Source organism: Condylura cristata, unplaced genomic scaffold, assembly GCF_000260355.1.
Source record: "Condylura cristata isolate star-nosed mole 26May11 unplaced genomic scaffold, ConCri1.0 scaffold00004, whole genome shotgun sequence".
In the NCBI taxonomy this organism is placed as follows: domain Eukaryota; kingdom Metazoa; phylum Chordata; class Mammalia; order Eulipotyphla; family Talpidae; genus Condylura; species Condylura cristata.
The window spans coordinates 9,783,922-9,807,345 of NW_004567105.1; the positions used below are offsets into that span (position 1 = coordinate 9,783,922).

A 23,424-nucleotide genomic window follows, 5' to 3' on the forward strand; every position below is an offset into this window, starting at 1 on the left:
CCACCGAGTGCTAGAGAGACCCTGAGCTAGCTGAAACCTTGAGCCTCCAGGTGGGCTGGAAGCATCTCTGACGAGCTGTTGGGAAAGGTGACATCCGTCCGCACGGCAGTCACAGTGCCTGGCGCACGCATACAACCTTACCTGTCAGCATGCTGCGCTCTCAGGGTGGGACAGAAGTACTCTGGAAAGATATTTTGGTCAAGGATTAACAAAGCACAGGAATTTCTGCTTAACGAGTGACATGTAAGGAATTAGGTACATTGAGAAAATAATCTGAGCATGACAATCAACACAGATGAAAACGCTCAGGAACGCCTGGTCCATGCATAGGGCCACCATGGGCTGGAGGGGCGACCTGACTCCCTCCTGTGTGGGGAGGTAACAGATCCAGCCTTGGGTGTGGTAAGTGCTGGGATACCAGAGTCGGCTCGGGTGAGGTGGGGTGCCCTCGCCACCCTGAACTCAGTGACGGATCAGGTCAGGGTGAGCCGTGAACTGGAGAGGGGAAGCCAACACCACGGACTCATCGGCCCCAGGGGACGCCGGTCTGGGCTTGCCTCGGGTGCCCAGCACCCATCCTGGTTCTCCTGAGCGCCGCTGATCCCAGCTGCCCAGAACGCCGACTGGACGCCACCAACCCCTCAGAAAGGCACGCAGGAAGGATAGCAGTGTTTTTAATGTTCACATTGTTTTTCTCAGAAGATTTGTAACAAAAATACATGGAGTCTAGTATGAGTTTTAACAGATTGGGCAATTACAGAGTCTGAACGAGACAGGTCTCTACAGTATGATCCTTCCCGTGGGACAGAACCGCCCACGATCCACTAAGAAGAGAGAATCACAACATGATCAGGCGCCATCGTCTCACACGGCTATGCTCCAATGCCAGAGACTGGCAGACTTGGAGGAAAAACGAATCACAACAATAAATAAAGCAGAAAACAGTCAACCACCTCACACCCCACTCCCGTTCTTGCTTTTCCCGTTTTCTTCACAGACCCAAATGGGATGGTGGGCGGGAGACGCGCCCCGTGGGGCAGGCCCAGGCCGGCCCGGGCTCCCTGAGGTGACCCGGCCAGAGGCGCTGCAGCCAGCGGCGCGCGGGGTGAGGGGAATGGCAAGCATCTACGGGCTGCGGGTCGAGGGCTCCGTCCGCTGCACGTGCTCTGCGAGCAAGCTCTGCGAGCAAACTCTGCGAGTTCGGCCTCCCCGGGCTCTGCGCAGAGCCGTCGCTGCGAGCGAGCGCCTCTCCGACTAACTCAAGCCAGGACGCGGGCGGCGCGCGAACTCCACCCGGGCGGCTGCTCTTTCAACAACGAAGTCATAACCACTGGGTTTCTAAATGAAAATCCTTCACATCCACCTGTGTTCAACAATAACTTAGGCGATTAACAGCTTCCTGAAAAAGCAATGGCTGCGCCAGGCTCGCAGGGGCGCCAGGCCGAGCTCCCCGGGGCGGGTCTCAGCGAGGGGGCTGCCCGACACACGAGTCATGGGGGTTTAGCTGAACGTGAAAGCCACCAAGGAAAGGGTCCGAGGGTCTGCCTGTGCGAGGCGCTCTCGGCTCACTCAGGCACAAAGGGAGGGACACGGGCTGCCTTCCCCGCGGGGTGCGCTCCCGCACTCCGCGAGGGACGGCGGCGGGGGCCCCCCTGTCCTTCCGAGCGCAGTGCAGTGGAACGACCCAGCTGGCAGGCCCAGCCCCTGGCCGAAGACCACTAGCGAAGTAACAATCAGTGATGCAGTGCGCAGGGCAAATTTGGTCAGACGTGGCGAATCTGCCCTGGACGGGGCCTGCCGGGCGCCACGGCTGGGGAGGCGGCGGCGGAGCCCCGAGCCCCTAGCGCCTTCCACACAGCCGGCCGCCTGCTTGCACTGTGCAGTCCTAACTTGCTTATGGACAGAAATCAGCTGCTATCATTTTTTCATCTCTAGTTATCATTAATACCATGGAGAGAGAAAGAAGAAAGTAATCAACTCGAAAAGCTAAACGAGAGTGCGAGCGCCCATGAAGGAGAGGGCGCCGAACCGCTCCGGCAGACATCCGTCGCCGCCCGCCCGCACGGGCTTGAGGCCGGGGACTTCATGGACGCATCCTCGATGCGCTGCGGAGTCGGTTTCCAGTCTGTCATGGCGACCCCAGTGGGACGCTGCCTGCCTTCCGCTCGCCACCTCCTACCCACGACATCCCAGGGGCCTCGGTGGCGGAGGCCCAGGACACACGGGGGCCGAGTCCGGGAACCTTCCCCGAAACTTCGCCTGGATCCCGCGCGGGTATGTCTGCGGTGCGGCGTCACGCGGCAGCGTCCACACTGGGGCTTAACCTCAGCAGCCAGCCTGGAGGACGTTTCCCCCCGAGCGCTTCGTTACCGACAGCGTGGTGAATACCTGCAGGAGGAGAAAGCAGGAGAGTCAGACCCTGAGCCAACGAGCTAACCGGCACAGTCCAGAGAACTTGCATGGTGAGAACGACGCGGGCGCCCAGAACTTGCATGGTGAGAACGACGCGGGCGCCCAGTCGGAATGAGTAAAGCAGAAGGAACCCGACCAAGGAAACCCTCTCATTCTCCACAGGTGAAAAGGGGGCACCACTTTAAAATCAAGATGCAAGTGGGAAAAAGCTATTTAGGTGTATCTATTGAAGAACTTAAATTTAAAACGAGTTAAATGAAGGTAAATTAAAACAAGATAGCCACACAGTAGCAGGTACACTGAGAGTCCCATGAGCACCCCATCACTTCCCCCTGCCCCCACCAGTGACTGGCGTTCCTATGCATTTCTCCCGAGTTTTTAACTTGTGAATGACAAGCTGGTGTGGGGGCACTTCTGCCCGCTTTCCTGGTCCCATACTCGGTTCTGTCATTCGCCTATATGGATAGGGAGGACTCAGATTCTCCCATTGGCCATGCAAGAGCACTCAACCGGGGCAGTATCCTATTGATACTGTGTACTGCAGTTTTCTTCACATATCCAAGCTCCTGCTGCCGGCCATCCACACGATATATTGTCAGCGTGCCACTTGCAGTATGCCCTGTGACCTGCCAGAACGCCCCCGTACCAGAGCTGGGCTACAACTCCGTGGAATCCACCTGTCCTACCCTAGAACACTGGCTTCCCAAGCCAGTAAGTGTCTTCCTGGAGGCCACAGCCTATCTGGGAGAAGCCAGGGAAGCAAGACTCACGAGCGCCTGTATCCTTGTGGGCACATTTGTACAAACTCCGGTCAGCTGCCCCTTTAATTCCCAAGAAACAACTAGTTTCCTGGTTTTGAACACAAAGAACACACATACAATTCAAGGCTCTTTATAGTGAAAGCAACAGGAATCAGCATCTAACACTTTGGGGAAAAAGGGGAAAATAACTTTTGTGTACAGGAGGACTTGCTTGAAAAAGCCCTTTGTTTTATTTTTAAGGCAAAGTATTTTTACTTCTGAAAGATCATCAGCACCTCAAAAACTTCAGACCCAATTAACTCGGCCAGTATCTTAAAACATGTACAAAATGAACAATTCACATCCCAAAAATAACTCTGTAAGAGGTCCCTCCTTGTAGCAAAGCTGCACGGAAATCCTTGAAGTAGTTATCCCTTTGATGCTAGTATGCAGAAATACATTTACACTGAATTGTGTTAAGTATCATTAGCACTCTCAAAATTCAATGCTAATGATACTGTAAGAGTACAGACAGCTCTTTGAAAAGCATAAAATTCCTTTGTTTAAAAAATGTGTGGCTGTGGACAAGGACGCAAAGACAGTATGTGAAAATGAAAATAGCTGTGCTAGGAAAGGCTATCACGGGGCCCTCAAAACGCGACCAAACATGCACGATTTTTACAAAGGGAGAAAAACAAAGAGCCAAGAACACATTAAAACAAATGGCAGGCATGTGAATTTGCAAGCCTAAGCTTTACTTCAGGAATTAATTTACAAATAGAAGTTTGGGTAGAAAACCTATCAAAACTGGAGGCAGATTTTTAGAAAGAGCCCTTATCTGTTCTTGCATCAATAACCAGGCTGTTAAAGAGCCAGAGGAGCCAAGATGTCCTTGAGGGTTAGTCTGAATGAAAAAACTGAGGGGCCAGGCTTTCTGCTGATTTTATTTGTGCGTGGCTGCTGGAAAATTTTCGTAAAAGCCACTTTTTAAACATGAACGGGGCACCGCTCCTTCACGCAGGAGCCAGCGCTGCTGTGATTTTGCCACTCCCTCACCCCCGTTTTCGAGACTGCCTCACGCTAGGTCGTGATTGTTAACTATTAAAACAAAACTCTTTGGGCCTGCCTGGTGCACAAGGGGTTAAGTCCAGCACTATGAAGCTACAGGCAGGCACAGCAGATCTCTCCCACCTCACCCACTGCTCCCCACAGCAGTATATTTCCACAGATCCACCTCTGTTCTGCTCCCCGCTCTGTCTCTGGTGAATCCTCTCACCCCCCCCCCATCCCACATCTCTGGCCTGTACCCCAGCTCTTGTCTGCATAAATATATAAAATAAATCTTAAAAAAATAATAAAACAAAACTTTGATGCTTTGCACTAAAATTTACCTGGATACTTTCCACAGGGTCTCTCCTAATGCTCGCTCTTCTTGAGCTATTATTTCCCCCTACAGATAAACCTGATTAGCTGAAATTACTACTCCAAATGATGTGTAATCAGTTTCTTACTCAATTACGGCTGCTCAGATGTCCAGAATAAATTACCGCCACCATGGAGCCTCACACTGAATAATGCTAATGCATTCCTAGCACTCCGGGCTCTCAGACTGACAAGGGGGTGTTCAGAAAAATCCTCCTCAGAGAAACTCCAGAAGGAAACCCTTAGGAACAGAGGAACTCTTAAAGCTCATTACTCCTCAGAGCCAAAGGCCGCTGACCGCCCCTGTGATTTTATCAAGTGATCTGAAAGACTTCCTTACATGGTTTCCTTTGCAAATCACCCACTGCTAGTGGTGTGGCTGTTCTGGGCATGTTAAAGCAAGTCATGGGAGTGGATTTTAATGATTATTTCTGAGCCAGCCAAATGGAATTCAATATAAATATATCAGGAAAACGAAATTTTAAAAGGCAAGTAAAATTAAAGGCCTTTTTTTTTTTTACCAGACTGGCACCATAAATTGGCTCACGGGCTTAACCCTGTCTTCCTCCCCTGATGGACTGGAGGACTGCATCCTGGGTGGACCCCCAACAGCCTGTGAACAAACAGTGGGTCAAGGGCAAAGGCAATGGCTGTCCAAGCCAGAACCCAGCATTTATAGTTGAAAGAGTCCCTAAAATTCCCCTATCAAACAAACCTCACTTTCCCTCTATCAAGAAATCCTTAAATAGATTTTCTCAGTCAGAAGTGGAAGTTTTGCTTTACCAACATCTAGCTTCTAAGCAGAGAGGTCATGAGCAAGGATTTTAAAAAATCGCCAAAGGAACTTTTTCAAATTATATCTATCTCCCCGCAAAATAAACTGCCACGATGCCTTTGCAGCGCGGCCACCTCTTTTCCGAAATACCCCGGGAAGCACCAGCAGCAGGTGCACTTCCTGACAGCTGCGGAACGCCAAGGCTCTTTGGGCGCAGTCTGCTCACGGCCTTGGGGGCAGGGGGCAGGCAGCGGCACAACTTTACTGAACGGGGAAGCCAGGCCTCCGACGCGCCAGCTTCACTGAGTGACCGCAGGCCGGGTCTTCTGTCTCCACTCCTGTTGCCACAGGATCATTTCCAGGCTGAAATTCAGGGCGGATGGTGCAGGGAGGTCTGCGGGGTGGAGCATCGTCTGCGCCGCCGCCACCGGGCCACGGCTCCAGCCTTTCTGTCCAGGTGCCCTGGTCTGTCAAGCGCCTCCTTCCCCGGGGATCTTGAAAGGAAGCCCGTGCTCGGGCACACGGGCCCCCGGAGCCCACACGGGCACCCGCTATGGTCCGTGTTAATCCCCTGAACCTCCTTTGTACGACCGCTCCCTGCTCCAAGCCACACGTGCGCATCGTTCTGTTTTGCCATCTCCCTGTTTCCAATCAGCTGGACAATGGCATCAGCTCAGTCCCTGTTTTCCTCCTGAACAAGTCAGTGTCTCTCCAAGGCCACTACCCGCCTTCTGGCTTCATCCTCGCTGGGTGTCTCAGCCAGGCCCTGGACTTCTCTCACCAGTGCAGCCGGCCCTGTGATCCCTGCTTCAAGCTCTCTCAGCTGAATCACCTCAGGATAAGACAGAACACCCTGCCTCGGTTTCCAAGACCATGACCTTCCCGCCTATGTCTCCAGCATTATTCTGACCCTTCCCTAAGCTCTCCCAGTGGCAGCAGATACGAGGGTCTTCCAGCAAACACCAAGATATCTTTCAGAAGACACCATGCTCCAGACCAGGTCTTTTGTGTGTGTGTTTTATTTTATTTTTTTAATTTCATAACAGTTTATTTTTACATCATTTTGTACATTTTTTTTTCCATCTCAATTGTAATCCCCGCAGGTTTCCCATCACCAAGTCACCCGTGTGCCATCACCATAATCCCGTGCACTTCCCTTCCCACCCCCCCGCTTTTGATCCCATTCCCCACTCCACCCCCGCAAAATGTCTCTGGTATGTGGTTGTTCATTATTCTTGTTATTTTCTCGCCTCCAGACCAGGTCTTTTATTGGGTGTTTCCTGACTAGCTAACACGAACACATTCTTCGCATCTTCGGTAAGGACTCCCCTCCAAAACCCTGCCAGATACCCCTACTGTAAAGGCCACTTTATATCTACTCGTCACACTCCACTTTAACTGGCACCTCACTCACCTGCCCCCTGCTTTTAAATGTATCTTAAATCTCTGCTGCAACCCAAGTGCCCAGCTGTGTTACACACACAGCCCCACAACACCACATCCCCAGAGACTGCCCCCACCGCCGTCTGCACCTCAGGAACCAGCCACCAGCTTGGAGAACAACTTTTTAGAAGCCCCATCCAAGCAGTAAACACATTCAGCTTCTGAGCTCTGAAGTCCTAGGCGAAACGACAGATGGAGATGCACAGCGGCAAGTGCAAGGCACGGGCCGCCCGGCGTGCCAGGTGCAGCCCGCAGAGAGGCCTCTGGCCGACCTCGCTGCAGGCGGACAGCCCGCCTCCTCCCCCATCTCCGCACAGCTGGCAGCCCCCCGCCAGACGCTGCCACCCCACCACAGCACTGCCGCGGGGCGGCGGCGGCTGTCAGTCTGTCTAGCCAGCTCGCTGAGAGGAACTCAGACAGAAACGCAGCCCTCGTATATGCAAGGCGGGGCTACCTTTCCCACCAGACTGGAGAAGGCTGTTATCTTGATATCAAGTGTCCTGGGCTGCACCAACACTTTAAAATACATTCAATGATTGTCACTATGGAAAACTGGAGGCTCCTCAAACTGCTAACTATGGAGCTTCCATATGGCCCAGCAATCCCACTCCTAAGTATCTACCCAAAAGACACAAAAACACTGATTCAAAAAGATACCTGCACCCCCATGTTTATTGCTGCCTTATTCACAATTGGAAAGACATGGAAACATGTACACAATGGAATACTATTCAGCAACCGAAAAAGGAAACACATGTCTTTTGCAGCAACATGGATGGAGCTGAGGAAGATCATCCTTAGTGAAATAAGCCAGAAAGAAAAGGAAAAATACCGGATGGTTTCGCTCATAGCAGAAGCATAATGGACCAGGCGAGAAAATAATAATAATAATGAACAGCTATAAACCAGAGACATTTTATGGGGGTGGAGTGGGGAATGGGATCAAAAACAGTGGGGGGAGGGAAGTGAACTGGACTGTGGTGAAGGCACAGGGTGGTTTGGTGATGGGAAGCCCAGGGGGATTACAACTGAGATGGAAAAATGCACAAAACGATGTAAAAATAAACCATTATATATATAAAAAAATATATCCAACGGTTGTGGGCTGACCTTAGTCCCCCAGAAAGGTGTGTCTGAGTCCTCACCCAGGGTGCCTGTGACCTTTTATGGAAACAGGATCTTCACATATGAAAACAAGTTAGATGAGGTCACGCTGCAAAAGACCCGGATCCGTTTCTGGTGTCCTTATAACGAGAGCGAGGTGTGGGCGCAGACACTCAGGAGGTAAGGCCATGTGAAGGCGGCCATGGGATCCGCAGCCTCAGGCCACGAAACACCAAAGGTTGCCCACCCCCGAGAGACCAGATGCAGCCAGGAAGGCTGCTCCTCCCAGGCCTCGCCTCTGCGGGCACAGCGTCACGAAACACCCTGACTTCAGACTTCTGGACTCCAAATCCAGAGAGGAGCGTCTGCTGTTTTACTCCCTGGCCCCCTGCGCCCCCCCAGGTTATGGCACTTTGCTGTGGCCACCCCAGGACCCTGATATACTCACTAAAGGGGTCTTAGAAATTAATAAAAAAAAAGAAAGTTAAAACCTGTTCTTTCCTCAGGCAGATAGTCATTATTGTATAAAAGATATTATCACACAGTCTCTAAGAGCATTAATTGAGAGGCTTTGCCTTTTTTTTATAGTTTAGTTTCCCTCACAAAAATAGCATTCTCTGAACAGTACCCTAACCCGGAGCAGGCTCAAATCCCACTCTTCCCATGCAGCCAAGTGACTATTAATGCAGTCTCCTGAGTCGCAAAAACAGCAAAGCAAAGGGAGACAAAACCCCTTCCAGGCCCCAAAGTGACATCTCACATGCTCGGCAACGAGCTCACTGTCATATGAGATGGGGCGTGACATATCACGTGTGCGAGTGCCCTCTGACCCCAGCTCACTGTGGGGACCAGGCAGCAGCTACATTTTCAGCTCCATGTCGGAGCTGGTGTAACATGAGCCAGCCCCCGCCTTCACCAGGCTCTCCAACAGGCCCTCATCTTGGTTTACTATGCCCAGCTCCTGGTGTGAGTAACAGACACCCTGAGTGGGGCAGTCATGTGCTTGGTCTTTTGAAAAGCATCACTTTCAAACTCATCCTCTGATAGCAAAAGCTGAAGAGGCAGACAGAGTCACTCGGCCTCAAGGTGGCTCTGGAACAACAAGGTGGGAGCCTTTCAGGCTATGAATGGTGCTATGAACCGACTGCCATGCCAATAACTGAGGAGACATAATAAACAAAAGGTTGAGGCGCCTCTCTATAGATCATTTTCATCATTTTTAACACTTAATAGCATGACCTTGCTATCCAGGTCCACACCAGGAATAAAGAATATTTGAAAGAGCAAGATTCCTCTCCAGACAGGGCTTTCTTTGGAGTATTCTATGGCGTCAGTGAGCTGGAAGGAGAAGGCGAGGCCTGTGTGCCCCCCCCTCCCCCCCTCGCAGACAAGAGCAGCAGCGCCAGGGCGCGTGCACCTCCCCAGGGTGCGGAAAGCCGAGGCTCACCTCTGCACAGACAGGGTGGATCCCGATGGTGCTGTCCAGCTGCGATTTGGTCAGGCCACACTTGAGGGCAGCTGCGAAGCCCTGGGTAACTTCTCCAGCATTTGGACCCAGCACGTGGAAGCCAACAACACGTTCCTAGGACACAAAGCCATACAATCACACTGTTTCCAGCCCTGTGACACCCGGCGTACTTCCCCAATTTACTCCCAAAAGCCCCTTTCAGAAAGAGCCAAAGATGTCTACGAATGGTGCGAAAAGCGGTCGAAAGCTGGGGACATGCCCTCGTGGCCTGCAGCTGGTGTGGGGGGACAGCACACGGGAAGAAGACAGGAGTGGGGCACGTGGTGGCGAAGAGCCCATACAAGCAAGTGTCTGCAGCTCCTTAAGCACCAAAATGCTCTGGAAAATGTCTCCAAAGCAGTCTTGTCCTCGACCCTCTACTGAGGTATCTCAAAGCTTCAGATAAACTATCCGACAGAACAGTTGTAGCATTTAAAAACCGTCATTCAAGTTGAAACTCATTGTAACTAAGGTTTTGGGGCAGAGCGTAATTCAAAACATAATACTCTTCTAATCTGAAAACATTTTTGAAAGCAACTCTGTGTGGGGATTATTTTGGGTTAAATCCTAAATCCCAAACTCAGGGTAACCTCTGCCAAGAACAGAGAAAGCTGGTGTATTCAGCTGACAAGCTTTCTGAGTAATGTCTGACAGCTGGAATATTGAGTCTCATCACAGAGCTGGCCACCTGGGCTGCAGGACACCAAGTCTCAGCTGAGGTTCAAATGCTCCCTGGAAAACCATCTGGAAGGTCCTTCTGTTGCTCAAGCGCTCTGAGAGGTTCCATGTAGGAGGCCTACGTTACTCATCCTGACGCTCAGGGGTGTAGTGTGTGGATAAAAAGAGCACAGAACACATCAGCATTTACGTACTATACTAAAATGTGACAGTATGGTGAGATCTCAAAAATTAACGAGATTAAGATTAAGAAAGCTGCCCGGCTTCCCTTCTTCAGCAACCCCGTTATATAGGATTTATAGATCCACAGCAGGTGGCAAACATGAAAATATGAAGAGATTTCCTGACAGGGTGGCCTCTGCCAAGAGGGAAGGAGCAAATATCAAAAAGGAATACAAAGGCCACACACACAGGGCACACGGGACACACAGACCACGGACAGAAAACAGCAGCTACACCGCCGGGGACGGAACTCCTGTGCTGCCAAGGTCAGGGCGCAATTACTAAACTTCCTGGAGCTTCAGACTCTTCCCGCTACAAAAGGGGGAGAGTACATGCCCCATGTAACTGTGTCAGGATTAGTGAAGTAATACATGTAGGCCTCAGGGCCACTTGTCACACAGAAGAGGGAAACAAGCACAGGCTATGTAAACTGCCTCTGTGGTGCTTTCTCCCTTATAAGAGAAAAACTCTGAAGCAATTAAGACAAAATGTTAATATTTACTCAGTCTGGATGGTGGGTACTTTTCCTATCTTTCAGAAAATTTAAGTATTTCATTAAAAACAGACTAGCATATGCTTTATTTACAACAGGAAAGACATGGAAACAACCCAAATGCCCAGAAGTGGATGACAGTATTAAAAAGATGTGGTACATATACACAGTGGAATATTACTCAGCAATCAAAAAACCCCACATGCCTTTTACAGCAACATGGATGGAGCTGGAAGGGATCATGCTTAGTGAAATAAGCCAGAGACAAAAAAAAAAAAAAAAAACAAAACACCAGATGGTTTCACTCACAGCAGGAGCATATAGGACCAGGGAGAAAAAATAATAACAAACAACTATATACCAGAGACATTTTATGGGGGTGGAGTGGGAAATGTGGTCAAAAATGGGAGAGGGGGAGTACACAGGACTACGTTGATGGCACATGGGTGATATGGTGATGGGAAGACCATGGGGATTACAACTGAGATGGAAAAAGGCACAAAATGATGTAAATAATATATGATATAGTAATAATAATAAAAAAAAACAGACTAGCCTAGAAAAATAAAAGCCTAGCAAGTAATAAACACTAAGAACCACTTGAAACTAAGCACATTTAAACACGGACAGTCACAGTCAGTTCAATGATCTGCTTTCACAAACACAGTTCTCAAGTTGTCTCTCTGGGTTCTTAGTCCACCGAACTTTTGACTGCTTGCTGACCACATCTAGACCCCTGAGATGGGGACCCTGAGTAAAGGATCAAAAGGTGGGGGCACAAAACTTGCCCCCATAATATCCATGGAGTTGGAGAAACCAACAGGTAAAACACCAAAGGCATGTAATGTGTACCACATGGCCAAACAGAACTACACATTAAACACAAAATGAGTAGAAAGGATAAAACAAGAATTGCACTTACATTATCTTTGATATTGCAGACTATTTTTGCGTAACATTTGTTGTTATCTCTTGATGGAATCGTCCATTCCAAGGGCCAAAAGTAACTATGGTAAACCTTGGAAGAGAAGGGCACAGTTCAGACCCACCATGTGAGACACCTTTGTCAAACACTGGGGTACGTGACGACAGCGAGGTTCATTAGACTCGCACTAGCTAATAAAATTCATGGGATAAACAAGAAATCTGGCCAAAAGATAAAATTACTTTAGACTCCTTGTTGAATTACCCTCGAAAGTAAACCTTAAGTAATGATAACAAAGAGCAATCAAATGAGATGAAGGAACTACGTAATGACTTGCTGTCTGGTATTCAAAAAATAAAAACCTCACCACTATCTACAGGGATGATAACTGTAGGTAAGAAAAAAGTAAGGTGCCAAGAACAATTATAGCAATTATCTAGTGCTTTTGCTTAACGCTTCCAAAGACACTTGCCCCTTTGGCAGTAGTCACCAAAAGTACTAAAGGAGGGCGGGGGGAGACGGCAGGCCTGTGGAAGGATGCAGGAGCACCCTTACTAAGGACCTGGATGACGAGAAGGGTTTTTTCCCCTCCTCAAAGGGCTACCTTATTTTCAAAAGTTATGGTAGACTACCTTTTAAAAATATAGTATGTAGAGATAAAATAAGTGATTTTCTATGTTGGAATATAATGTTTTTTAAATATGGGTTAAAATATTGAGTATATAATGCCACAATTACACAGGGAAGACTAAAGAAACTATCCCAAAATGCTAATATAAGTGTACGTAACGTCTATTAACAACTGTGCCCTTTCCTTACATTTTTTAAAATTCCAATTCAAAGGCATTGCTTTTATAATGAAAAATACAAATCCTTATAATAAGTCAAAGATTATCACAAAATATGGAATATATCTTAAGAATCTTAAAATTAATCTTTTGATAAGAATCTATCCTAAGAAAATAATCGGAGAAGTGGAAAAGAAATTATAAAGACATTCTATTTCTAATAGTGAAAAACTGAAGCAAACTAAAAAAAAATTTATTACTTATTCTCAAATGGACTCCAAAATAATACAAAGATAAAAAATATGAAAAGTGTAATGCAATCGGGTGGAACATTAATACATAAATCTGTATCATGGGAGACTCTTCGTACTGCTTTTCACTTGCAATTTAAATTTTGAAGAATTAATAACAGTTAATATAGGAGTAAAGAATAGAACGTACCTCAATATTTTCTTCTCCAAATTTTTCCACAGCTTTCTCTTCAGAAAGACCACAGGCACCATATTCCAAAGGAGTAAATACAGTTGTTGGAACATTTTCATAGTCACACTGTAAAATGGAGAGAAAGTTATGTAAGAGAAATCGCAACACAAAAAAAGAGCATGTTTTTAAAAGGTTCATAGTGAGTTGGAAATCACACTAACACATTTCCTACCAAAAGGACAGACACAATCCCAAATGTAAAACCACTAGTCAGGTTTACTAAACGAGATGATAAAGTGTTGGCAGACATTTCAAGTCTGGGAAGGCGTCATAAAGAAATGATTCACCTGGCTCCTCCATCCAGCTACCAGCTGACATTAAGAAGAATACACTTTTCCCCTCATATTAATAGGCCAGATAAAAATACCACTGTGTCTAATACTGAGTCTCATAGGTGAGAGAAAGTGATAACTCTGGATACTCCATTAGTGTGTACACATTAACAGCCATAAAAACATCTACTGTCCAAATAACGGAGATTGTAGAGACAGAAAGGCTGTGTGTTCACTGACACTGCAGCCCATCACCGGCAGCAGCACTGAAGCGGCTTCAACATACAAACAAGAACGGGCCTCCCTGGTGGCGCAGGGTTTAAAGTCTTGGTGTGATCAAACTCTCGACCGCCAACAAGTGGCATGAGCTCAATCCCCGGCCAGGGAGGTGGCCCACATGGCGCAGCAGACCCCTCCTGTCTCCCCCGCTGCTCCCCTCAGCAGTGTCCTTCGTCCATCTGACTGTTCTGCTCCCCACTGTCTCTGCTGAATCCTCTAGCCCCCACCACACAAACACACACACACATCTGGCCTACACCCCACTTCTTGTGTGCATAAATAAATAAAAAGAAATCTTAAAAAAAAAAAACAAACATGCCAACAAGAAGGTGGATCTAGGTGCCTGCTTTGGATGTAGTAAAAGGCAACCAATAAAATGTATTACCGTTTTACCAGACACAGAAGCAAAAAAAAAGCAAATCATTATGAAGTTATTTCCAAAGTATATCTCATGATAGTAGTAGGGATAAGTGACCAAAAGATTTAGAAGTCAAGCAAGCTTGTAAATGCTGAATTAATAAGCAAAATAAACAGGTTTCTCTACTACCAGATTTCTCAGAATCTTTAATATGCTGATATGAATTGTGAAAAATGGACTAATTAAATGCCATTTGGTAAAAACTTAACCTGTCACTCAGAGATGAATCTAAAATGTGATGAATTCTTCCTTCTAAAACAGGGTGAAATCTTTAAAATGAACCTTCCTCTGCCAACAATAAATACCATCCCCGTAAGAACATAAGCTCTTGGAATTGTGATTCCAAAGTAAAAGCAAACATTCACTCACAGCTATAATGCAGAGTCAGGGTTCAGATTTACCTTCCTGCTTTAAACAACGGAGGCACATGGGAACTCTCTGTACCATCCTTAGCTTTACTGTAAAACTAAAACTGCTCTTTAAAAAAAAAAAGAGTCTTTAAAAGATTAAACATATTCAAATTCCGAGAACCAAACCTCAGAGTTCAATTTCCTAGTGATTTTTAAAAATTACTTTAAAACATTAAGCTAGAATTTTCAACATTCCAGAAGTGAAAGATCTATTTTTAGAAAGGCTGGGGAATAAAGGCTGACTAAATATGGTTAAGCAGCTCTGCAGTATTACCTAGACCTCCATCTCCTGTTATAACCTAGATCAGTGCCATAAAAATGCCATCAAAGAAAGTTATAGTGAAATTGGAAGTAATGAAACTGATGCACAAGGCAACTATATAATAAGCACACGGAACATAAGAGTGCTGGAACTTGACTAACCAAGCTCGTTTATTCTTTGTGTGACTCCAAGGGCGTTCACAACGAAGTCACAGAACAGCAGCCTGACACACCACACTTGGAGTACAGCTAACCGAGCACATCTACAAGGCCATCATCAACACAACCAAAGTACTCAAGTCCTGGCAAACTTCCCAACTCCCCTAGCTACAGAGCCGGGAGTGACACCGACCACGGCCCACTCACCTTGACGGAGGAGCCGGCATAGAGCCTCTGTGCCAGCAATCTCCCGGCCTGGATGGCCACAGGGGTGAGCTCCAGCTTGCCCTCCAGTATGTCCCCGATGGCATAGATATAAGGCACGTTGGTCTGCTCTTCGTCCGTGACAGGTATTTTTCCAGTCCTGCAAATTCATTCAGTTAAAATAATTATCAATGATCACTACTGTGTAAGTAAAACAAAATTGCTTTTCTCACAAAGCCCAAAATTGTGACTCTCAGCTGAGGGCAATACTTGAATATACCACAAAACAAACAAACCAAAAAAAAAAAACCTCAGAAGAAGTAAAAACTTAAGAGACAGTTCTGGTTGCTATTTTGGAAATTAAACAAGTCAGAAAATTATAAGGACTTCTGACGTGGGAAAACTGAAATATAGTAGTTAAGAATGAGGACTGAATGCGATAACCAGGTCTGTTAACTTATTCCCTCTTTGATCACAGAAGTCCTAGTTAACATCTTTAAGACTCACTTTCCCATGAAAATGATACTGATAATGGGGTAATAGTAAGAAAAAGGATACCAGGAGCTACCTTAAAGGGCTGTGATGACTGGACGAGAAGGCCTACAGAACACAGCACGCTAGCCCACAGCTCACAGGAAGCGCAGAATAGCGCAGAATAATGTCAGCTATTAACACTGGGTAAGATCTAAACCTTGAACCAAGTGGAAATAAGCTAGCAGGTTATAACGAGGATTTGTTTGACTACAACATTTTTTATTGCTGACCTCCTTGATTCCTTTGTCTTCCCACTCCCCCAAAATAAATCAGTACTGTATTTTTAATTTCTAGGGCAGCTTGTCATTCACAGCACTTCTTTTTGCTTTAAGGTAAAAAAAAAAGTGATACTGGCACTTCCCCAGCTGACACTGTAAGCAGACACCAGGGGCGGTCTCCAAGGTCGCTTTACACTGGACTTTAACTTTCCCTTCAAGAAACAAGTGTTCACATGCACAGCTGTCCCCCAAAATACAGTGACCACTCAAGTGATGCTAAGACTTAAAACATGATTTATGGCTAACTCTGCAGGACCTCAAGTGCACCTGTCCGCCCTGGCTAATGTTGTGCATGGGTGAGCACACTCCCCAGTGAGGCCAACAAACAAGCCAGTAGAGCACAGTGCACTCGGCCTGCAAATAGCTGCAGCCCACGACTTTGTTTCAAGCGGAGGCTATAAGAAGCCCCAGGCCCGGTACAAACAGGCACCCCACTTCCTGGTCAGGCATATTTCCTGTTTTTCCCTGCATGTACAGACACTATATATACCCACGGTTGCCCTAATAAACAGACTCCGAATTCAGACCCCAGACCCCAGGCCCCTGCTTCATTCTATCCTGGCTCGAAGTCTCCTACATTCGGGCAAACACAGCAGTCAGCGCACCCCTTGATGGGTTAGCAACGATAACATAACCCTCCCTACATACTTAGTGACACTTAACGCTCATACTTGCAGTTAACTTTGGGGCTGGATTCCTTTTCTGAACACACACACATGTTAACAAAAACGCTAGCCAATTTCTCATTTATTTTGAAAAGAAAAAAAATAAGCAAAAAGGAAATACTAATATCAGTAGCATAAGAGTTTTCTAACTTTAAAAAGGGGATTCTCCATGGTAAAAATTAACTTTAAAAATCTAAAAATCCACTATTAATCAATATTATCATATGAACAACTGAAATATTAATCAGTAAGTCATGATAAATATTTTCTTACTTTTCATTTATCTTTACACCCACAGTTTCCAAGCCAATTTTTCTGGTGCAAGCATCTCTTCCTATTGCCAACAACACCTGAAAAAAGTATTAGCATATTAGTAACTATTAACCAAAAGGCTTTGCATAAATTTTTCAATATTTTTATCTGCTTATTAAATCAATCTGATTTCATTTTCCAGGAAGAAATATTTCATTAAGAAAATAATACAAGGGCATCCCTCGTGGCACAAGGAGTTAAATCTCAGCACTATGAAGCTGTTCACAGCCACTGCAATTTGGTCCTGGGCCAGGGAGGTGACCCACATGGTCCTGACCCGCCCACTGCTCCCCTCAGCAATGCATTTCAGTCATCTGTCTGTCCTGCTCCCCACTGTCTCTGGTGAGTCCTCCCACCCCCTGCACCTCTGGCCTCTACCCCAGCACTCGTATGCATAAATAAGTATAATAAATCTTTTTTTTTAAGGGAGAATAATTTAAATCTTAAAAAAAAAGCTTTCAACAAGAAAGGGTGGCTGCAAGTATTCTGAGTTTAGCTATTTCTTGAAAAAAAGAAAAGACAGCCAGCAATTTCCTAGTAAATTCAGTCAATTTCCTAGTAAATTCAGTGTTTAAATACAAACACAGCATAGCCTATGACTTTGATTTTTGTTTTGTTTTCTTTTTAACGTGGGCCAGGGAAATTAAAGAACAGAGGACAGGGAAATTCTTGCCCAAACAAATCATAAGTATCACAAGTAATCAAGATGTCTTGGAACAGCACAGGTTGGGAACAGCACATAACTACTATAAGTACTCAGAGCTCCTGCCCCTGAGGGCGGGCTCCCGACCCACGCCTCACCGTGTTGTACTCTCCTTCGATGGTCTCGTCACTCTGAGTGGACTGAGCCACCACCCTGAGTCGGCCTGGCATCCCTGCTTCGATTTGTTCCACCTGGAAAAGCAACATGAGTCTTATTCCATAACAGAAACATCGTCACAGTGGATTAATTATGTCCCCCCCTTTACCTACTTAGTCCATCGCTAAAAAAAACACCACATCTGGCTTGGAAGGCCTTTTACGTCCCCTCTCTCTCACCCTGACATCACTAGGAAGATAAGTGATTCTTCTATTGCCACCCTTCTTCCTTGCCTCTTAGCATCTGCTAGCAGGGTTAGTTCCCGGTTGGAGAAAATTCAGAGAGAAGAGTGGGAAAGAAAAAAAGCCAAAGCAAGCACAGACCCTAAACCAAAACACTTACTACCCTCCCGGCTTTCCCAGGCACCGATGTTAGTGTTCCCCGGTCCCCTTGCCCCGGAGAGCCAGTTTCCTGAAGATACACAGCTTCGTCCACTAAGACCAGACATGGGAGCAGGCCACCACGATACAGATGCCAACCAGAGGAGCCCAAGCCCGAGCGGGCAAGGGGTGTGTGTTTAGTGGAACAGGGCGTGCTTCCGCTGCAGGAACCAGCAGCTGCGGCACTTGTGCTGTGCAAACGTGGCCAAGCACGCTCAGCTACAACACGCAGGCGCCAGCTGCAGCCCGCAGGCCAGCTCACCATCGCGCAGACCCCGCCACCCAGAGATTTCTGCACGTGTACAGTTCATCTCGATGTCGCTAAGTGACAGCCACATCACTTATTTCTGCAAAATATTACTAGGGAAACCCATAAAATCACCTGCAATTTTCCTTTTCTACCTTGAAAATCCAACCACTCTGAAGGGGAAACGCTCAAGGGTCATCTCATTTTCAGGATCAATAAACAATCAAGATTTTCCTTCTCAAATTCCCATCATTTCTTATGTGGTCACGCCCCTTTGAACCTACTCAAATGTCTCTCTGTTCAATTTCAATTAAAATGTTCTACTCTTTGCATAAGTGCTGAATTAATCCACGGCTTACTTGCTTCAAAATGAGAAGGGCCCCATCCCACCTCTTTTCCCTCCTTCTTTGCTCATTCTGCACTCCACTGAGGCCTTTCTATTGTCTCGAGCAATCTCTGCATCCGAACAATTTCATTCCCCAAAGACAGTGTTAGTCCAAAATGCACTCTCTCCCTCCTCTCTGCAGGTCTCCCCTGTCACTTAATAATCCCCTCCAGCATTCTCTGCCTGTCTATGGGGATCAGACACACCCTGGAAACCCCAGCAACATGGCATGTGCACAGACACTAGGGAGAATCTGCGAGGTTCTCAAAGGGGCCCACAGTACGACACCCAGACCAGCTCTGAGGCAGCCAGAGGTGCGCCCTTCTGCTCCCTAAGACACCGCAATGCAATCAAGCACCGACACTTCTGGGTGCCCTGCTCCCTACCTCAAACACAGTATGAGATAGATACAGTATGAGATAGATACATCTTCGATGAAGATTCTAATTACTAAGTATAAGCTTTGATCCTCACAAAAATGCTGAGGCAAATGCAATTATCTTCTCATTTTATAAGGAGACTGAGTCTCTAAAAGGGTGAGTGATCCCCCCAAATAATAGCTAACAGCTGTCAACAGAATTTGAACTCGTGATCCTGATGCCAATGCACATACCTTGTCACCATTAAGAGGCTCATGGTCCTAAGTTATTGAGCAATTAAAAAAGAAAACAGCTAAAATTTAACAAAAAAGTTAGATTTTTGCACTAAAGAAACTAACAGTGAGATACAGTGATCAATTTTGTCATTCTTCTGTAACAAAACATTTGTGGTAATCTTTGACAAATTCTAAACATTACTTAACATATTGCTCAGGTTTTTCAAAAGCAAGTGAGGCCAGAAAAGCCAGATAACTTCCTAGGGAAGCTCAGAGTAACCCAGTGTGTCTGTTAGCTACACTCTCTACCCCACGAGAACTGCCTTATGGAAAGAAAAGAAAAAAATCATTTAAATGAGCTCTCATTTGAACTGCTGATATGATGTGGAAACAAGTACAACAGACCAAAGATAAGAAAATAAAAGGAGGCGGGGCCCTCCCTGGTGGCGCAGCGGGTTAAAGCACTGCACTGAGAAACTAAAGCCACTTCCGCATGAGTTCGATTCCCGCCTGCCCCGGAGGTGACCACATGGCGTGGCAGACCTCTCCTGGCCCGCCCGCTGCTCCCCTCAGCAGTGTACTTCGTAGATCTGCCTGTTCTGCTTCCCGCTCTGTCTCTGGTGAATCCTCTCACCCTCCGCATCTCTGGCCTGTACCCCAGTTCTGTATGAATAAATAAATAAATCTAAAAAAAAAATAAAATAAAATAAAATAAAATAAAAGGAGGCATAAAGGGAAGCCTTAGACAGAAGAGAACCAAAAAAGAAAGCTGAGAAGGGAAGAAAATAATCTGCAAGTAAGAACAAAACTATAGAGGTGGCCGGCAGGTGTGAGCTGCTCACAGAGTTGACGAGCTGCAGCATGCTGAAGGGTTTCTCTGCTGAAGGGGTACTTCCAGCACCCACTCCCACTTCTCCCTCTTCCCTTTTAACAAGAATACAGGATTATCATACCAGCAATCCCACTTACTTTTATTGGTACAAACTTTCTTATAAACTTGACCCCATGTTCCTCCATATGTTCACCAATCTTGTAGGCCATATCCTGGTCAAATCCTCTGAGAAGAATGGACCGCACCATCACAGTGACATCTAAACCAATGCCAGCCAGAAATCCAGCACATTCCAAAGCCACGTAGGATGCTCCAACCACCAGGGTTTTACCCGGGCAGTAAGGTAAGGAGAAAAGATCATCACTGAAAAGAAATTTGGGGGGGAAAGAGAGAAATGTTCATGTGAGTAACTATCATGTCAAAGTACTTCTTAGGACTCAGAGGCCTTTAAGAGTAAAAACATTCAACTAGCTACATACATAAAATAGAATTTTTTATAAGGTCTTTGGAAACTCTCCCTTTTTTGCCATTTATTTGCTTTGGAATAGTTCCAGCTGTGGTGGCTAAGCACAGTAAACCATGTGACTTCTGAATGAGGGTGGCACGCTGTGAGACAAAAGGATTTTGTGCTGTTCAGAATGGTTCAGTTACATTTAGAACCACACACATGCAGGTGGTGGTAGACTTCTGGGGACTACATCTGACCAGATTAATCAAATATTGTACAAAAAGGCACAATGTAAGAAAATTTTTAAAAATTAATTTAAAAAGCAAAACAAAACACACACGTGTAAACCCAAAGCCCCTATTCTTAGCCCCCTCTCAGCTCTCTTCCCAAGTAGGATATCTATGTTTTATCCTTTAAAATGCAACATCAATTATCGAGACTAAGAAAAAGGGTGGGAAATTTTTTAATGCAAATGTCAACTATAAAATGTAAAGCCTGACAAAATCTTCTCATTGAATGAAGATGAAGAAGACAGAAGAGATGTTAAACAGCACTATAAGGGAATATTTTAAATGGCAATGGTTAGAGGCGAAGGCATACACTGTACAAAAAAGAAGACCTTTGTAAAATACTCTGGACAAAAATCATCCAGAGTACCTATTTGTGAAAAACCTGTCACAGGGAGTCCACAATTGAAAGCTCCTGAACAATGCCACCAGCACCACTGTTTGATGGGCAAGAATAAATCATGCAGCAGAACCTTCCTGCCCGACGCCCTCACTCCAGAAGGCCCTCTACACTGAGTAGACCAGGATAGCTCAAGCTGAAGGACCGGCCACCAGATTCCGTCCACGCCCATCCTGCAAGTGTTAATGGGTAGTGTAGGTAACCCTGAATAGCTACCTAGTTTTAAACAGCCAACATTTATAACATATACCCAAACATATAATTTCAAATAAAAATATTATAAGCATGTGTCTATATGCTATTATCTATATGTCCTATTGGCATTTACTATAGATAAGATGACTGACGGTTAGTTTTGAAATTTTCAAGTGTTAGCTGTGTAAAATAATGATTCCTTTATTTTTCCCAGTACCCTCACCCTGGGGCAAAGAAAAGAGGTGGCAAAAAACTAGTTCAGGAAACAGAGTAAATGGGTTAGAAGCAGCAGCAAAAACAGACGCCTAGAGCATCTTCCTTTCCCGGGCCCCTTACCTGCTGATGCAGTATTCTCTGTCTCCAGGGATACCCAAGTAACGTGGCCTTTCACCAGTGGCTATGATAAATCTCTCCGCTGTATAAATCTTTTCTTTGCCTTTGTTATTTGTTGCCTATAAAGGAACCAGTAAGTCAATGTCTATTAAGTCATTATCCTTTAGCATGAGCCCGAGTGCACAATGAGAGGAGACTCCGAATGGATGGAGACTGCAGGAGGCGACAACACCATCGTAGCGGTGGCCGAGTCTGACTCACGCCCAGGTCATCGGCCCCACACTCTTGCTCTAACTTCACACCAGAGAAATCCCCAGAAGAGGAGACAGCAAAATCACCACACTAGACAGTCTAGGTCACAGTGATTAATACTTTTACTGTACAGCCTTCCCTCCCCCCATTAAAGCTCACCATAAAAAAGAAAGAAAGAGGCTACCTAGACTGCCCCACAATTACCTTAATCCTGTGAGGACCAACGAACTGCCCGTAGGCGTTCTCATAGGTGACTTTGTTCTCCCGCAGGGCCACCCGGTAGCCCCAGTTCAGCGAGCCGATGTGGTTCTGCACGGCTTCCGTCATTTTCTCCCAGTCATGTTTAACTGCGCAAGACAAGAAGGCAGCATTTACCCTTTTGACTGCTGAAGGCTGTTCCGCAGTTAAGAACATGGAATACAAAGAATAGAGCTTTTCATGCAAAAGGCTAATCCATTGTTTTAAGCATGTAAACAATCTTCATCTTCAATACTCATGCCAAAAAAAAAAAAAATTCAACCCTCTCCCCATTTTAAAATTACATCCCTTCTTTTACTTACAATTAAATAATGCAAGGTTTCCTGCAATTATGAAGACTAACCTAATCATACACAAACCTCTGTCTAGCAAAGAATAGGAATTTCGTGTTGGGTGATGAATACAGTGAAGGAGCAGGGTACAGTGAAGGAGCAGGGTACAGTTCTCTGGCGGCCATCCCACAGCCCTGAGGTAGCCAGGCTGCAGCTACAGTGTCTAGATGGAGGACTGCAAACGAAGGCCTGTCAGTCAGCCGCAGCCCACCCCACTCTGGTGTAGGTCAAGGTTTACTGAAACAAGGCCACAACCACCTGTCTACAGAGCGTGTGGGACTTTGCTGTGAGGCTACCAGCGCAGGCCTGAACTACGGTGACCGACACTGCACAGCTCGTGAAGCTGAAAATATCTACTCCCTGGCCCTTTACTGGAAAAGACCCGCCCGGCTTGGTTAGAGATCTTTAAGAGTCTGTATCATCGCCCTTCACATCTCCAATTGAACAAAGAGATTTTTGTAATGCTATCATAAAATTAATCCTTTGAACGAAGACACTAGTAATATACTTCAGCAGATTTTAAAAAACAAAAAACAAAAAAAACGACCCTTCATTACTACCTTTCTCAATGACTAGGACAAGTAGGAGACAGATAAAAATACACTGTGGTTGCAGGAAGAAGGTAGATTCTGGGGAAATTGTGCTTTGGAAGGCAGAGGAGGAGGTCAGTGGACACGGAAAGGCTCTATCACAGAATGAGGCGTCTGAGTCCTAGATTCAGGGTTAAGTACGTGGGGCACACAGGAGGTGCTGAGACCAACTCTGGAAAATGTGGCGGCCAGCTTCTGGAAGTTGGAACGCCAGCACAAAGACTGGCCGTGGCCGCTACAGACACCA

At 46.2% G+C, this 23,424-nt stretch overlaps 1 protein-coding gene across 1 annotated transcript in view; it reads right to left on the reverse strand.

Moving 5' to 3' along the window:
* Window positions 1-658: 658 nt before the first annotated feature.
* TXNRD1 (thioredoxin reductase 1) overlaps window positions 659-23,424 on the reverse strand; it is a 49,071-nt gene continuing 26,305 nt past the window's right edge. The window contains exons 6-15 of the mRNA XM_012720368.1: window positions 22,202-22,344; window positions 21,749-21,864; window positions 20,220-20,445; window positions 17,586-17,678; window positions 16,746-16,822; window positions 14,999-15,155; window positions 12,951-13,058; window positions 11,719-11,814; window positions 9,344-9,478; window positions 659-2,388 (exon numbers count right to left, since the gene is read on the reverse strand). Coding sequence (XP_012575822.1) covers window positions 2,326-2,388; window positions 9,344-9,478; window positions 11,719-11,814; window positions 12,951-13,058; window positions 14,999-15,155; window positions 16,746-16,822; window positions 17,586-17,678; window positions 20,220-20,445; window positions 21,749-21,864; window positions 22,202-22,344 — 1,214 coding nt within the window. The 3' untranslated portion in view covers window positions 659-2,325. The remainder of the gene's footprint in view (window positions 2,389-9,343; window positions 9,479-11,718; window positions 11,815-12,950; window positions 13,059-14,998; window positions 15,156-16,745; window positions 16,823-17,585; window positions 17,679-20,219; window positions 20,446-21,748; window positions 21,865-22,201; window positions 22,345-23,424) is intronic.